Here is an 18,962-nt window from a genome sequence, read left to right on the forward strand (position 1 = left end):
GAGTACACATAGTCCGAAATAGGTTAAGTCTTGTAGTTGTTCACTTCACAAAATTCAGTCATGACTTTGCTATCTTCCATTTATCTTCCATTTATCTTCAAACTATCCACAAGTTCATGGATGAGATTACTATAAGCTTTCAACTTCAATTCACATGAACTTGAAACCAGGTTTATTTGTTGAAGATCATGGTCACGGACAATGCTGGTGAAGTTAATTGCTTGCTTTCGAGCACTCTCCACTTATGTACATACCTATGTATCTATACCTATGTATACGTACTTCATGTATCATGTATGTTCACTTATATACGTACACACACGTACACACACTCTATAGAATTCCTTTGTACATTCGTTCAAAAGAGATCAACTCATTCAGCTTGTGTGTCTTACCACAAAGTAAGAAAGATTTCTTTTCCTTCTCTGTCGTCTTATTCTTCTTTCATCTCATTCTCACTCAGTCCCTCTCTCTCTTTTTCCCCACTCACTCTCCCACTCTCTCTCTCACTCTCACAATATCCTCTCTCTTCCACCCACTCTCTCTCTCTCACTCTCACAGTATCCTCTCTCTTCCTTTCTCTTTCACACTCACTCTCCCTAACTGCTATCAAACTATACTTTCTCTTTCACACTGTCCTCTCTCTTTCACACTCACTGTGACTCTATCCTCTCTCTCACTCTCTTTCTCTCACTAAACCACTCACTCACTCTCTCTTTCTATTCTCTTGGTAGAGAGTTACTGGGAAGGATATAATTCTGAGTATCCTTTCCAAGGAATGGACATTGATATGCTCAAAACTCTGCCACTCTATACAGATGCAAAAAAAAAAAAATTATATTATAATAATTCTAAATTGCTTTTTTGTCATATTATCATGTACAGTTCAATAATCATTATTTCAGTCTATATTATATAAATTATTCATCTAAAACTTTGCTGTAATGTAAGCTATTGTATATAAGTGTATAAACCAGTATTACAATATTGTAATCTACATGAATAAAGTACTCAATCAATGATTCTCTCCCTCTATCTCACACGCTTTTTCTCTATCTATCTATGTATCGTTCTGTCTCACTCTCACTTACTCTCTCTCTAGCTCTTTCTCTCCCACTCTCTAACTTTTCATCTCTCTCACTAGTAGATGCATAACAATATCTATGGTTATTATATTAAAAATTACTTTTTCATATCATATACAGTTCAATAATTATTCTCTTAGTCTATATTATGCAAATTCATCTATAATTTTGCTGTATTCTAAGCTATTGTATATAAGTGTATAAGCCAGTATATATTGTAATCTACATAAATAAGGTACTCAATCAATCTATCAATCACTCTCTTTTTCAAACACTCACTCACTCACTCTCTTCTCTCTCCCTCTCTCTCTCTCTCTCTCTCTCTCTCTCTCTCTCTCTCTCTCTCTCTCTTCTCTCTCTCTCTCTCTCTCTATATATATATATATATATATATATATATATATATATATATATATAATATATATATATATATATATATATTATATATATATATATCTTTCTCTGTCTCACTCTAACTCACATAGTTCTAACTCCGCCCTCAACAAAGGCAATTAATCAATCAATCAAATTAATCAATCTGTTAGTGACTCTGTCTCTCTCACTACTCCTTCTAATGCCCTCTAACTCTCAGTCTCACTCTATCCCTCTCACTTCCTCTCTCCCACTCCTCCTTCTAATGCCGTAACCTCATTGACTGGTTTTCATTATCAAGGTACAAAGCGTAACTGAAGCGTGTTACACATCTATTACAGTAGACCTTCACAACTCTCCAACTATTGGCAAAAAAAAAAATACTCCGACATTTTGAAAAAAGTTATCACATAGATATATCCTGACATAGATATGATCTCCATCTGGATCTTTATAAGTTATATCAGAGAAAACCTATACTTTGATTGTTCTATGTTCAACTAGATTATTTCCACTTTATGTGACAGATATAATCAACTATTGTGTCACAAAACTATTGTTCAGTTTTTTTTGATCGATTGTTGTGTTTTTTTGTGATAATCGAACTGGACTTGCCAGTAGTTTGCTGAATAGTTTGTTCAGTCAGATAACTCGGTAGTTATCGAGTGTACCTATCATAGATAACATAGTTATCTATCATAGATGACATTTTTCTAGTGATATTGTGGAATGATAGATAAAGTTCCTGGTGATAGAATTTATCAGTGACAGTGATATTACGCTAGTTTATCAGATATTGGAACAGATATCGGGTGAGTTATCACTGATAATTATTTTAGAAAATGATAATTCATGTCAAAACTTGATGATTACTATCATAGAAGAGCCGTAATTTGTAACATAATCATAACATAGATCATGATAGTCATGGTGAAGGTCTTCTATTTAATCAATCATTTCACTTAATACAACTCCCAGAAAAGTAACAGCTCAAAACTGTTCCAATTCTAATTTATACGACAGTGCAAACGTAGCTAAGGTAGCTGGAGGAAGATAGGAGAACAACGTTGCCGATCCTCTGTCTTGTCAATGCCTTCCATAGACGGTAGCTGATACAGGTTTATTGATGTAATATTAACTGTTCATTCTCTTTTAAAATAATCAATAATATTTTTCCCCCTTTTTCTGTAGTTGAGAAGTTGATATTGTGATAATTATTCACATTGAATGAAAAAGACTAAGAAAATGTCAAAAACCACAGATTCAATGATACTTAGAAAGCCCGGTTTCGGTTATTACACCATTATCAATCTCTGATAAACCAGAGACTGGTGTCATAAACCAGACAATGGTGTAATAACCGAAACCGGTCTTTCTAAGTATCATTGAATCTGTGGTTTTTGCCAATTTCTTAGTCTTTTTCATTCAATAAATTATATTTTATCAAGCAAGAAATTCTATTTTTTAATGATGAATTTTTTTAATTGAGACAGAATATTTGTTGATTAATTAATTATTAACAATTCTACATTGTTAAAAGACGATCATCTGGCAACAGAGCAAATCCAGAAAGAGATAGCGCTATCCGCTTTGTTGAATGATAGACAAGGATATCAATACCATTTCTATACCAGCACGGCCTTTATAATGTGATCCTCACTATAGGGGTTTGAGATAGTGTATGTATTATGAGCAACGATTTATATATACTAACTTATATGGATCGTTGTATATATAGATCGTCGTTAGTATATTATATAGATCGTTGATTATAAGTTCCCTCCATTGATTTGAATAGGGAAACAATGGTTGTTAAAGATACTCATATAGATCAAATTTTTTAAATAAGTGCAATATTTCTAAAGTTTTAAATTTATTGTGACACATTCTGTAATTTATTTAGAGTATAAAATCAACCTTCAAAATTCAAAATTTTAAATAATCATTCTTGGACCGAAAATCAAGTGACGAAGCAGTGTGTGATTACATAACCTTATCTTTTAGACAACATTAACATTTTATCAAAATTTTTGGAGAGGAATAGTACAGGCTCAGCCTAGTTTTTCCTCCAATGTCATAATTGTATTATGATTATAGTATTTTATACAATAATAATGAAATGGAGATAATACTTGCTTCAGGAAGTTTAAAAAAATTGAATTTCTTGTGTCAGTTGAATAAAAGGTAGATAATTCTAAGTAATTTTCCGAGGTATTACTTTCTATTATATCAATAAATTCCTCTCCATTCACGGAAGGAGTATAATTTAAAATTTGACCCCGACAAAAATTCTCAAAAACCAAACAAGAAGAAAGCTCACAGGTAATAGAAGTGAATCCGTGGAAATTCAAAAACCCCGGCAAGTTTTTGGAGCAGACAAAAATCCCTGAAAGAGTTGAGGAAGCTGTGAATTGTGCGCGGTGAAAAAAGTGGAATATTATTATACAGCCGCTGAACCCGGGACGGTTTGCTTTGCTCTGGAGTTCTCTTGAATCTACATTATCAGGCGATTATCATATAAATTGAATTGACGATTTCATTATTGGAGCTTTTAGCATATCGCTTGTTATTCCAATTAGAGGCAGAACCCTTCAAATACATGGCGCAATGCCGTGATAGAGCGAATCCATATTTATCTCGGGTCTCATTCCAATTAACCGGTTTAATTCCCGTCTGGTCATCTTCAGAAATTCCCTTTTTCCCAGCCAGATGACATTGGTCATCATAAAAAATTCCCTTTTTTCCCCGTCAGAGAAGAACCTCTACACGATTCTTCCATTTTATGCTCTGGTCATCTTCAGAATTCCCTTTTTTCACTGTCAGATAACTCTTGTGAGTAAACTTCTGAGAGTTCTTTATTCTATGCTCTGTTCATCTTCAAAAATTCCCTTATTTCCCCGTCAAATAACTTTGGTGAGAGCGAACTTCTAAGATATTTTTCATTCTATGCTCTGGTTATCTTCAAAAACTCCTTTTTTCCCCTGTCAGATAACTCTGGTGAAAGAAAACTTCAAAGATTTTTTATTGTATGCTCTGGTTATCATCAAAAATTCCCTTATTTCCCCGTCTGATAGTTATTTGATCAGGGAGAACTTCTAATATTTTCTTTTTTTATGCTCTGGTCATCTTCAAAAACTCCCTTCTTTCCATCAGGTAAATGGTCATATCTCGGAATTCCCTATTTTCCTAGAAGCGATATAGTGAGGTCCACGTTATAATGGCAGTGTTTGATTAGCAATGGTATTGCTATCCTTGTCTTCCATTCAACAAAGCGGATAGCGCTAACTCTTTCTCGCTTTGCTCTGTTGCCAGATCGTCTTTCAACACTGTAGAATTGATTATCAATTAACAAAATATTTCATCTTAATTATGTAAATTCATTATAAAATTGTTTGAAAATGTAATTCCCTGCTTAATAGAATATTGATTATTTAAACGAGAATAATCAATTAATGAACCTGTATCAGCTACCGTCAAGAAGGCATTGACACGACAGAGGATCGGCAACGTTGTTCTCCTATCTTTCTCCACTGCCATTATAACGTGGAGTGAGGTCCACGTTATAATAGCAGTGGGGGGACATGAGAGAACAAAGTTGCCGATCCCCTGTCTTGTCAATGCCTTCTATAGACGGAAGCTGATACAGGTTTATCGATGTAATATTAACTGGTCATTCGGGTTTAAATGATCATTTATATTCTATTAAGCAAGGAATTATATTATTCAACTATTTCATAATAAATTAAGATGGAATATTCTGTTAATCAATTATCAATTCTACATTGTTAAAGACGAACAGAGCAAAGCGAGAAAGAGATAGCACTATCCGCTTTGTTGAATGATAGACAAGAATAGCAATACCATTGCTTATCAAACACTGCCATTATAACGAGGACCCCACTATACGTCTGTTTATACTGCATGTACTATGGAAAATAAATTCCTATATCTGTTGGTTAGAATATTTCATCAAAAAACTGGATACTTTGGAATAGTATTATCGTGTAGCCTGAAATCGAGGAGAAACAATCAATCTGTAGTGAAATCCTCTTCATAATGCCAATGTAGAAAGATGGAAGAACAGTGTTGACGATTCTCTGTCTTGTCACTGTCTTCAAGTTCTGGGCTTTAAGCTGTTATTCCACTCCCAATCATCCTTAGTTGAGAATGATATTTTGGGTATCAATGATACATAAATAAATAAATGAATGAATACATGAATAAATATAGAGGATAACTAATACAGGTAATTCTTGTAAACTTGGATAAAATACATTCATCTTACAGGAACGCCAGTAAACTTGTATTCAAGGAAACTTGACCAATGTAAACGCTCCTATAGTTCTGTTTTGTGAAGTAATATTGATTTAAATGGATTTTAACTATTTTTGACAGTGCCATCATTGTATATATTGGCTGCCTAACATCAATGAAAAAAATATTAGTGAGTATGTGCTGAACAGTAATGTACATAGTTATGGAACTCGGCATAAAAATGATATTAGAGCCAATTATTGTCAGTATGCAGGATCTTCAAAGAATTGGCAATAAATGTCTATAAAACTTTTTAATGCGCTCCCTGATGAGATAAGATTAGTTGACTATGAGAGTTTTAAACGGGTTTTAAGGAATTTGCTTGTTGGAAAATGAATAAGGTAGATGAGTTCTTCGAAATTCAATTTTGAAAGTTAATTGTGTGAATGTTTGTTTTTTGACTTGAGTGTACTAGGCAATTGATTTTAAGATAAAATAGATTAAAATAATGAATATAAAATGTGATATTCAATGTGATATTGCTGTAAGCTGATGACGTTGTTATGACATTTTTATGTTTTTGACAATAAAATATTTATTTATTTAATCTGTTTTGAAATATTCTTCCAGATCCTGAGATTGATGTTCAAAAACATGGAGAATCTACTCATTGCTTCATCTCTGATGATTGTGGGGTTCCTGATATTTCATAAGGTTGGTAATCATGCTTTTACATGACCTCTCAGTATAATAAACACATTTAAAATGGTTAATTTACTATTTTATAGACATGGAAATCGATTATAATGCTTCGAATAGCATTTTACTCTCTATTCTTGAGATCCAAGCTGCTACTAAGAATAGTTGTACCGTAGAGAAACAATAGCGTAAGTAGATATCCCATTGTATAGGGCGTTTTTGTCGCAACTTTTACTGTTATCTCAAGACGATAGTCCACGTAATTCTTTCCTGTGAAGCTGTGTGACGCTTGTAGTCTCTCATATTGTGCCGTTCATACACTCTCACCCCAACAAAACAGTAAAATTCGACAATAGTCGACAGCAATCGGCTTGAGATAACAGTAAAATTTGCGACATAAACGCCCTATACCATGGGATATCTACTTATGCTTTTGATTCTCTATTGTTGTACCCTCTATTCTCGAAATTTATTTATTTATACGTGGATACAATAACAAATCATATAAATATGATTGGAAAGGAACAACAGGCTTGGTCCAAAACTATTCCATTCCCAAATTTTGATTACATGTCCAAAAAATAGGTTATGTTTGTTCTGTAAGAAGTTCAAGGTCAACTTTCGTCCAAAAATAAATATGAGATGCAAATTTTAAATTTAGAAAAATTAAAACACCAAATTATAGTTAAATATTACACTTAATTATCACTGCACATTGTATTAATTAAGTTATTTTATGAATTTTGAAGCCAAAAATACACACAAATTCTCACTAAGAACAGCTGAACATAAAAGTTTCCCAATTTGTATTCCAAACAGAGAGAATGGTCTAAAATTATAGAATAGAATCATCTCTATTATGGGCAGAGTTGAGTTCTCTCTTCCACACAAACAAACCTTGAAGAAGTAGGATTATAGTGAGGTCCACGTTATAATGGCAGTGTTTGATTAGCATTGGTGTTGCTATCTTTGTCTATCATTCGACAAAGCAGATAGTGCTATCCATTTCTAGCCCCGCAACGTTGTCAGTTCGTTTTTCAACAATGAAGAAATATAATTAACAAAAGATTCAATCTAAATCATGAAAATTCATTACAAAATCATTGAAGATTATATACTCTCTTGTTTAAAAGCAAAATGGCACTCACTCTCTGACTGACTGACTGACTGACTCACTCACTCACTCACTCACTCGCAGAACTAAAAATCTACCGGACCAAAAGAGTTCAAATTTGGTAGGTATGATCAGTTGGCCCTTTAGAGGCGCACTAAGAAATCTTTTGGCAATATTTTAACTTTAAGGGTGGTTTTTAAGGGTTTAAAGTTCGTCTTTTAGCATGTATATTCTTCTTCTTAGTCTCTTAATAATATTATAATTCAAAAATGTTCATACCATATGATAATATAGAACTACAGTACAATCTAGAGAGAGTACCTCTTCGAAACAGTTGTTAACTGGTAACTAAATTAATAGTTTTGTCAGGTTGGCATTAAGTTGAGTTGACTTTGTTAGGTTGGCACCAAGTTGAAGATTGAAATGTATTTATCGCGGAAAAATTGATTGGGCACTGCTTCTTCAATCAGAGCTATTCCTGGGAATATTATATTACTAGCCGTCAGGCTCGCTTCGCTCGCCATACCCGTTTAGCCAGACGTTTAGCCCCGACTGGATCGTCCTAACAAATGATAAAAATGCTCAAATGGAAAATGCAGGCGAGCGAAGCGATCTCTTTCTCGGACGATCCAGTAGGGGGTCCAGGGGGCGGAGCCCCCTTGCCAGACGGATACGGCGAGCGAAGCGAGCCTGACGGCTAGTAATATAAATATATTCTCTTGATGAACAGATGTAATAATTGATAGAATCAGATGGAATTGATTATTTCAAACTAGAATTAACAGTTGTGGCAAGGCAGAGACTTGGCAACTCTGTTCTCCCATCTTCCTCCATTGCCACTATAACGTGGACCACAATATAGAACGTGGACTTCATATCAACTAAGAATAATGGCGGTCAGACAAACTTATGTTCTCCTGACCAAAAACTACGCAATATATCAAAGAATTTAGAAATATGCAGTGCAAATCTGGGCATTTGAGACTCATGAGCTATATATTTGTTGTGAATCTACTTACTTACTTAATTTAATTGGCGCTACAGTCCGATGTGGACCTTGGCCTCCTGCACAATTCGCCTCCAATCGTCTCTCCTCTCCGCCACATTTGTTGTGAATCTACCATACGCTAAATAAATAGTTAGAACGAGATTTATTCAATTTGCGATAATTCTTGAATTTCACGTTATTTTTTCTACTGGAAATAATTTTCAGATTCGGAGAAGGAGGTTGGAGAAATTAGGTGAACATTTTCCTGGCCCAAGGACTCTACCTATATTCGGAAATGCTCTTATGTTCCTTGGGAAGGATATGTATGGTGAGTATATATTTATAATTTATCATTTTATGATAATAATTATATGAAAACACAAATATTGATTAAGTTCGTAGAGTTTCTTCCAAAACCAATACATTCAAAAATTTCACTTGAACAGCAAAATACAAGAAACCAATCACCTGCAAGGAAAATCCTGTGCGCAGGTGAGAGTTGCCAACATTACATTAACAAAAAATAATAAGAAATTCAATATCATAATATTAAATGAAAGAGATGAAGAAGTGAGAAGAAGGAGAAATGGAAAGAGAAAGAAAAAGAAAGAGATGTAAGAGTGCCAGCAAAACATACCTTGATAGAGAAAGATAATATGATTTTATCAAAAATTTTATCCTCTATTCTAGTGGTTATTATACATTCAATAGATCTTCTTTTGAACAATTCATCGGATCTACCATTGATATGTTCAATGAGGTAATCTGGAATGTTGTTAATCAATTTATTCGCTATGTAAAAGTATTGTCTTCTGCAAACATTGAGATCCATTCTTATGTTTTCAAATCTCTTTCTGGAAGGACGCAAATTGAGAGTGAATATTCATGTTGTGTATTATTTCCATAGTTTAAGATACTTGAGATGTTGTCAAAAAATTCACTTCAAGAATAAAGTAGAATGGGATATAATAATAAAGTAGAATGGGATATAATAATAAAGTAGAATGGAATATTATTATAATAATAAGGTAGAATTAGGTTGAGTCTTGTAGTTGTTCACTTCACAAAATTCAGTTCTCAATTATTTTCACAAAGTAGGTTCCACGGAGAACTTTAGTGATTTCTGATAATATGATCTTGTGTAAGTGATATTATTTATTCTAAATAATATTATTTTTCACGCACACAAGAAGGTCAATTACATCCCAATCTTTATGATTTTTCTGGTTGCAGGTTGCTTTGAGATCATACGAGACGCAGCAAGGAATTCAAATTCTGGATTCAGAATTTGGTTCGGTCAGGATCTACACATCTACTTGACTGATCCGAAAGATGTCGAAGTGAGTGCACTACAATAATTAAATTATTTTCTTGCTTTTTGAAGTAACTTTTCATTAACTTTTTTATCAAATTTAATTACCTATCGATTGGTACCTGATTTCAAGATTGGACCAATATCTACTGTGAACTCTTTCCCACTTCGGTCTTTATTTAGAGTGGGTTTCGAACTCCCCCACTCTATACGGTATTTTGCCCGGCGCCAATCAATTACAATGAATTGATAAAGTAATCACTTTACTTATATTTCACTCACTGAACTAATAATAGTATTGAAGAAAAAGATAAAGATAGATAGATCAGGGTCGTGTGTAAGGGAATGTACGAAGTGAAAGGCAAAACAAAGGTTAATTATGAATTTATTATTGAACTTTAAATTATATGAATTTATAAAAAATTGATCAAAAATATATTAATGATTAGATATAAATACAAGATGATTAAGTTTTCGAAAATATTACAGTTCAAGTTTTATCTTTAAACAACAAAATTTAACAAACAGTTCTTATTACTTTTATCAGGTTACTTGAACAATAAGATATAAAATCAAGTATTGAACAACTCTAGTAAAAAATATGATTATAGTCAAAATAAGAGAATTGATAAAGTTTGAAGAATGGATATGATTAGGGGAGCCTTGCTTTAAGAAACTATTATTTGTGCTTAGAAGAAAATTTCAACTGTAAGCTTCAAGAAGTTAATTAAAACTGTATCTACAGATTTGTATTTAGAAAAGCTAAATAATTAAATTTGCTGTTTACTTTGATGCTATGTAATTTGGTATAGTTATTTGGGCTTTTTAGGGTGGGGTGGTGTGGATTTGAAATGAGAAAAATTGAAAATACTAAATACAATCTTTACCTGGCTCAGTCAATTCCCTATAGGATAATTGAAGTCTGAAACCAAAAACTCACTCCTACACTGAACACTGTCCAAAATCCAAGAGACTCACAGCAACAAACAGCAACTAACTGCCACTAACTGCCACTCAAATGCCACTAACTTGCAAGACAGGGTCTGCCTGCTTATATACTAGAACCACGATTTTCCACCCCTCATCACCCTTCGCCCTCTAGCTCCGCCTACCCTCAAACTCATCAGCTAATATTCTGCTTACAAATTGAATTCAAATATCAATTTGAGTTCACTATAATGTTTATTATGTTAAATCATTTTAAACTATGGCTCCCCTTCATTATTAAAACAAATGATGTCATATTTTTTATCAATATTTGAACTCTGAAGTTTGGATACTGACAATTGAATGCATTGATTTGATTAATACAGTAATCAATCTTATAAATTTAATATGGCAAATACTTCAATAATAAATACATGAAATGAACAAAATACAATGTCATACAGTACATCATTACAATCGAGTTGAATAAATCAAATTAATAAGATACCAATCAATTACTACTTAATTAATTAAGCAGGTTTCTCATACTCATTGTCAGCATGTTTCAATCAAATATCCCTAATTTATTCTATTTACAAATTTGTCCTTAGCCTATGAATTCGGATTCAACTAACTTAATTAGCTTATAATAATTATTGAATTATAATTTATTGTACAACATTATTTGTTGAGTACTTTATACATATAGCCTAATCTACTTCATGACCTAATTTATAAATACATCTACTCATATATCATGTTTATCGTTTTATGTAATCACCATTCAAATAACTGATCATCAAATAATTGCTTCAATAATATCCATGTGCTGACCACGTGGTAAAATTGTAGCATATGCTAACCACGTGGTTACATTGTAAACTACCTATCTATATTTACTTCTCTCCTAACTATATATCTATATCGCTATTCACAATCTTCATTTACCTGCCATCAACTTATGCTATAGATATATACAAGGGTTGACACAAAGCACAGTGGGCCATGTGGTTTCTATTGTAAACGTGTCTGTGACTGACGTTAGGAATGCTGTTAGCAAATTTCTATGAAAGAATGATTTTGTCTCAAACTACTTTGAAAAGAATAATAACCCCAGTCATCTGGCTAGGTAAGCTATTCAAATGCATTCTCAATAGTTTCGAGAAACGGTTCTTTTTATTATTCTAGCTCTTCGAGCGTTCATATTCCTAAATACAATATGTTCAGAGCACGTGTTACAACACATAACAGAAATCTGCAATTTTTAAATTTCAGGAGAGCACGTGGTTGCCATTTGTGGCTCAACTGAGATATGGCAGTTTTGGTGGTAGATGACCAGTTTGTTGCAGTGCAAACCAAGGCACTGCTGATAAGAATTCGACTGAGTCAATGTTAATATTGTAGAGCCGTTCCATAATTGGATAAAAACACACATATGTTGACAAATTCTACAAAGTTTTAACCATGGTCGTGTACCGAATAAAACTGTTCAGAACTTGACAACAAATGTGTGTTTTTATTCAATCATGCTGATAGAGTCGCCTCAATAATGCAAGAATCTCTATTTGCATTGCATGTTAATAGTGAGCGATTTAAGATCATTTCAAACTATAAAATAACGTTACATAACCCTACAAAGGTTGTTCACCAACCACTAAAGCTGCCATATCTCAGCTAATGTTGATTCAATCTAAACCGTTGGAGAAGCATAGGAGACCAACGTTGCCGATCCTCTGTCTAGTCAATGCCTTCTATAGAAGGTAGCTCATACAGGTTTATTGATGTCGTAATAGTTATAATGACAGTGGAGAAAGATAGAAGTACAACGTTGCCGATCCTTTGTCATGTCAATGCCTTCTATAGACGGTAGCTGATACAGGTTCATTGATGTAATATTGACTGTTCATTCTCGTTTAAAATAATCAATTATATTTTATCAAGCAAAAAATTATATTTTTCAATAATTTCATAATGAATTTTCATCATTGAGATAAGATATTTTGTTAAATGATTATTAATTCTACATTGTAAAAAGACAATCCGGCAACAGAGCAAAGCGAGAAAGAGATAGCGCTATCCGCTTTGTTGAATGATGGACAAGGATAGCAACACCAATTTTAATCAAATACTGCCATTATAACGTGGACCTCACTATAGGTAGCTGATGAAGGTTTATTGATGGAATATCAACTGTTCATTCTCTTTTTAAATAATCTAATATATTTTATTAAGCAAGAAATTATATTCTACAATAACTTCATAATGAATTTTCATGATTAGGATGAAAATATTTTGTTAATAAATTATTGATTCTACATTGTTAAAGACGATCTTGCAACAGAGCAAAGCGAGAAAGAGATCGATTTGACGTTGCGGAGTTTTCAATTTCAATTTCAATTTATTAAAAACACACAAAACAAGACAAAACAAAATTACAAAGATTTACGAAACAAATAAAACACAATAAAATGTTACAAATATAAAAAACCATGGGCTTAGTGTTTGGGTGTGTTGGAGAAGAGAAAAAAAAGAGAGGAAGATACCTGGCCAACTATGGTTTCCTATGTAATAGGCAGGCAAAGAACAGAAGAGAAGTAATGAGGAAAAAAGGAAGGGCGAAATGGGGGGAAGGAAGAAAACAGAGGAATAGGTACTCAAAATAAAGGTAAGCGAGTCCACTGAAAAAAGAAAAAAACTAATGAAAAAAATGCTGGAGCAGAAATCTCGAGTCATATATCTAAATGGAAGAAATTACTGTATGTCCAGTTTTTTATATCCAGTTTAATTTTTCCGCAGATCTTATTGTCCATGAGAAGGTGATTTGGAATGAGGTTTATTATTTTAATACCTATGTAGATTAATTGCCTCCTTATACATTCAATATTAGTGTTATAGGTTACATATTTGTTAGCAGTGGCCCTTAGATTGTAATAATTAAGAGTAGAGTTTATTGTGAGAGGAAAATCCGATCTATATTTTATTAAGTACTCAATTACGTTTTTCATGTATAGTCATATATTGACGTATAGTCATGACCTCAAAATCACTAAAAACCATATCCGTTGGATAGAGCCTGGGTTTGCTTAATATAGTTCAAATTATCAGTCTTTGTGCTACAAATAATTCAGCAATATGACAGTTGAAACAGCCTCCCCAAACAACTATGCCATACTGCAGAATTGACTTGACTAGAGCATGATACATCATTTTCAGGTGGTTCTTATTAAGAATTCTGTTAACTTGGTAAAATTTGAAAGATAAATATCTAATTTTTCTACATATGTATTTAATATGAACATCCCATTTAAGGTTTTCATCAATTATAATTCCCAAAAAAGGATATAGTTAGAAAAGGATAGCGCTATCCGCTTTGTTGAATGATAGACAAGGATAGCAATACCATTGCTAATCAAACACTGTCATTATAACGTCGACCCCACTAGAGTTGCAGCTATAATCGCGAGTTGGAACAAAGCAAGCTGAAATAATTCTCTGATATGGATAGTCGTCTCAAAGCAAGTTGAAATCATTCACTGACACTGACACTGATACGAACACGGCCAGTCAACTGGATTCTTCTCATTCGAACGTGACTTGAAATAATATGAATCAAGAATGGAGACTGCATTGTGACACGTACATTCTCTTGACCTGTTTGCTCTCTCAGATACGTTGAATATTTCAAATTGAATCTCTTCTCCTTTATCTATCGATGTCTTCAAGAAATAAAACTATACCAAACTAAGGAATACTATAGTGAGATTCTCGTTATAATGGCTGTATTTGATCAACATTTGTGTTGCTATCCTTGTCTATCATTTGACAAAGAAGATAGCGCTATTCTTTTCTAGCTCCGCATCGTTCCCAGTTAAGGAAGAATGAGCCGTTGATGTTACATCAGAGATATACCGGTATCAGCTATCCTCTAAAGAAGGCAGTGACAAGGCAGAGAATCAGCAACCCTGTTCTCCTATCTTCAGTCATTATAACGTGGACCTCACTATAGATATAGGAACATAAGACTAAGCAGATAGCTCTATCATAAAAACATTAGTTACTTACACGAAGTAACTTAAGTATCACTTTTTGTGAAGTTGAGAAGTTGATATTGTGGTAATTATTCATATTGATGAAAAAGACTAAGGAATATTGTCAAAAACCACAGATTTATTGATACTGAAACTCATAATGTTTATATTACATTCCATTTATTACATTCCTTAATCACAACATCAAATTAATGATTGGAGAGAATCAACAGGATAAACCCAAAACTGATCCTCTCCCTAATTTTGATAAAAATAGTCCAAATGAGGTTATAAACTTTCATAAAGATCACAAAAATTTACAGTCCAAATATATACATTATACTAAGAATTTTGTATCTCGGTTGATCAGAAAGATGAAACAAATTATTATTACACTTGAAAATGCATTAATAAATTGAAAAATATCAAGAAACTTGATAAATTTGAAGCCAGAAAAATCACAAAAACATTCACTATCAGCATATTCATCAGAGATTGACAATGGTGTAATAACCGATACCCTTCTTTCTAAGTATCAATAAATCTGTGGTTTTTGACAATTTCTTAGTCTTTTTCATCCAATAACTTAAGTAAAACATCATTGTTTCAATTAAGCAATATTGTAGAATTCATGAGATCAGATTATAACCCTTTTTTATTGATACTGAAACTCATAATGTTCATCAGAGATTGACAATGGTGTAATAACCGATACCCTTCTTTCTAAGTATCAATAAATCTGTGGTTTTTGAAAATTTCTTAGTCTTTTTCATCCAATAACTTAAGTAAAACATCATTGTTTCAATTAAGCAATATTGTAGAATTCATGAGATCAGATTATAACCCTTTTTTATTGATACTGAAACTCATAATGTTCATCAAAGATTGACAATGGTGTAATAACCGATACCGTTCTTTCTAAGTATCAATAAATCTGTGGTTTTTGACAATTTCTTAGTCTTATTCATTCCATAACCTAAGTATAACATCATTGTTTCAATTAAGCGATATTGTAGAATTTATGAGATCAGATTATAACCCTTTTTTATTGATACTGAAACTCATAATGTTCATCAGAGATTGACAATGGTGTAATAACCGATACCCTTCTTTCTAAGTATCAATAAATCTGTGGTTTTTGAAAATTTCTTAGTCTTTTTCATTCAATAACTTAAGTAAAACATCATTGTTTCAATTAAGCAATATTGTAGAATTCATGAGATCAGATTATAACCCTTTTTTATTGATACTGAAACTCATAATGTTCATCAAAGATTGACAATGGTGTAATAACCGATACCGTTCTTTCTAAGTATCAATAATCTGTGGTTTTTGACAATTTCTTAGTCTTTTTCATTCCATAACCTAAGTATAACATCATTGTTTCAATTAAGCAATATTGTAGAATTTATGAGATCAGATTATAACCCTTTTTTATTGTATCTGGTATCATTGTTCATAATAGAAATAAGTTGAGTAAACTAATAACTTATAAAACTTTTTTATATTTTATTGATATTAAGGTGATATTCAAGAATCCATGAGACATCTGACCTAACCTGAAAAATCTCTCACAAGGTGTATTTTGGACCAGCAGGTAACCCGTGCTTCGCAATTGTCTATTTGAAAACTTCACAAACTGAAAACTTGACGTAATGGAATCATTAAGAATTGAGAATAAGCCTATAACCATCCTCGGTTAATTCAGAATCTATATGCAAAATTTCAAGTTAATCAGTCCAGTATTTCAGACGTGATGATGCGTAAAATATAATTTTCCTACAGATACCCTGAAAAGTGACCATTTGTGCACTGATTGCAGGCTGCAAAGAATCACTTTTCCGCACTAGTGCGCAAAGTGAGTACTTTGCGTACTCCAGATTTGCAGCATGACAACGCAAAATAGTTAGTAGGTTATATGGAGCACCAGTGCAGCAAAATCAAAATGAAGTTGGTAACAGTGAGAGGGCTGCTATAGTGAGCAGAGGTGCAACGAAGCACAACACGCTAATTATTAAGTAGATATTATAATGGAGGACAACGACAGCACAGTGCCACCACAGCACACACCACACAGCTGCCCCCCGCCATTCAAACACTACTACATTATTCAGGCAATTTTACCCATAATTACCCACTTTTCATATTCAATGGTAACTGTAGGAAAAATTTAATGTGAAATACGTGCGCAAAGTTCGTTTGCTGCACTCAAGAAACCATTCCGCCCTCGCCTACGGCTCGGGCGTAAACGTTTCTTTCGATGCAGCAAACTGTCACTTTGCGCACTAGTTGCACTAATAACTATTTCCTATCCCGTACGTGTATAAGCCAGTTATTTCCTTTATTATAGTATAGATAACCGAGACAAGTAGCAACTTATGTCGAGCTTCTCATTTTTCTAGATTGTAGTGAGGTCCACGTTATGATGGCAGTGTTTGATTAGCAATGGTATTGCTATCCTTGTCTATATTCAAAAAAACGGATAGCACTATCTCTCTCTCGCTTCGCTCTGTTGCCAGATCGTCTTATATTCCAAAATATTTCATCCCAATTATTAAATTATTCCCCCTTTCTTACAAACATCATCTGTTCGACATCATCTGTTGTAGTGAGGTCCACGTTATAATGGCACTGTTTGATTAGCTGTATGGCTATCCTTGTCTATCATTCAACAAAGCGGACAGCGCTAGCTCTTTCTCGCTTTGCTCTGCTGCCTGATCGTCTTTTAGCAATGTAGAATTAGAAAATAATAAACAAAATATTTCATCTTAATTATGAAAATCCATTATAAAATTATTGATAAATATAATTACTTGCTTGATGAAATCTAATTGACCATTTAAAACGAGAATGAACAGTAAATATTACATCAATGAACCTGTATCAGCTACCGTCTATACAAGGCATTGACATGACAAAGGATCGGCAACGTTGTACTTCTATCTTTCTCCACTGCCATTATAACTAACATCGAGCTACTCATGTTTCTAGACTATCATAGCTGACTTTCTAATCCATTTATCAGAGATTAACTCCATTTTCATCAGTGATACCAAGGTTTTCAAGGTTTTCCAAATTTGAAATTAAGGTTGTAAGCTGATTTGAACAAACGCCTGTTGTTTACACCTAAATTGTATCTATTGTCTATGATTAAATAAATTAATAGATAATTGATTCTCAAATAAGTTTCATTTTCCAGAATGTGCTTACAAATCCGAACGCTATTGAGAAGGACCATGTATACGACTATTTTGGGATGATCGCCGATGGTATATTTTCATCTAGAGGTAAGTTTGTTCTTTTTGCAATTATTTATTTATTTATTCATGAGGTTAGCAAAAAAAAAATACAAGAATCGGAAAAGAAAAAACAGGCTATTGCCTAAAACTTCTTCAATTTCCCAATTTTAGTTTTAAATTGTCCAAATATTATAGGTTATGTCCATTCAAATTTCTACACCAAATCACAATCTAAAATATAAAATTAGAATAAAACAAACAATTTTGAATTTGTATGGATTAATAATAAAAGTTTCTTGAAAACATGAAAGAAACTTTAAATTCACAAAATAAAGAATAAAAACACTTAAATTTTGAGGTCGAAAATATCACATTCACCATAGCTATATAACAGCTGTAACTGTACAGATTTCTTTCAAAAATCTCAGGAATAATTAAGTGCCGGTTTCCGAGCTCTGGTTTAGCTAAGTTCTAGACTTTAAACAGCTGGAGTCAGAAAATTGGCTTTCCGAATACAATAGAAAAAACGTTTATTGAATAAATAAGCTACCCTACCTTACGGCTAGGCACACACCAGTTGGTCAAGAAAAGACAAGACACGTTTAGTCACAATACTTCACATAGTTGCTTATAAGGGACATGTCTAATTGCAATGACTAATCGGTGTGTGTTGCTTCGTAAGCAACTATATAAAGTATTGTGACTAATTGTGACTATACTTGTCTAGACTAATTGGTGTGTGCCCACCCTAAGCGAACCTCTCATGCTCTCCGAAACGGGGCGTAGTCGCGGTCCACGTTTAAATTAAATTTCGAAAAACTAGAAATTGGACACAAAAAGAATGAAGAGGAAAAAGTGTAAAGTTTCAGCTATTTTAGCAATGTTTCATTTCGTCAAGGAAAAAATTCTCAATTATAGAAATAAGAAAATAAAGATTATCATAG

General features: G+C 33.0%; 1 protein-coding gene across 1 annotated transcript in view; it reads left to right on the forward strand.

The window, feature by feature from the left end:
• Positions 1-6,341: 6,341 nt before the first annotated feature.
• LOC111049506 (cytochrome P450 4C1) overlaps positions 6,342-18,962 on the forward strand; it is a gene marked incomplete at its 5' end in the record, with an annotated part of 46,683 nt that continues 34,062 nt past the window's right edge. The window contains 4 exon segments of the mRNA XM_039436036.1: positions 6,342-6,425; positions 8,738-8,840; positions 9,746-9,852; positions 17,979-18,066. Of these exon segments, the coding sequence (XP_039291970.1) occupies positions 6,342-6,425; positions 8,738-8,840; positions 9,746-9,852; positions 17,979-18,066 (382 nt within the window).

Source organism: Nilaparvata lugens, chromosome 10 (genome assembly GCF_014356525.2).
Source record: "Nilaparvata lugens isolate BPH chromosome 10, ASM1435652v1, whole genome shotgun sequence".
Classification (NCBI taxonomy): Eukaryota; Metazoa; Arthropoda; class Insecta; order Hemiptera; family Delphacidae; genus Nilaparvata; species Nilaparvata lugens.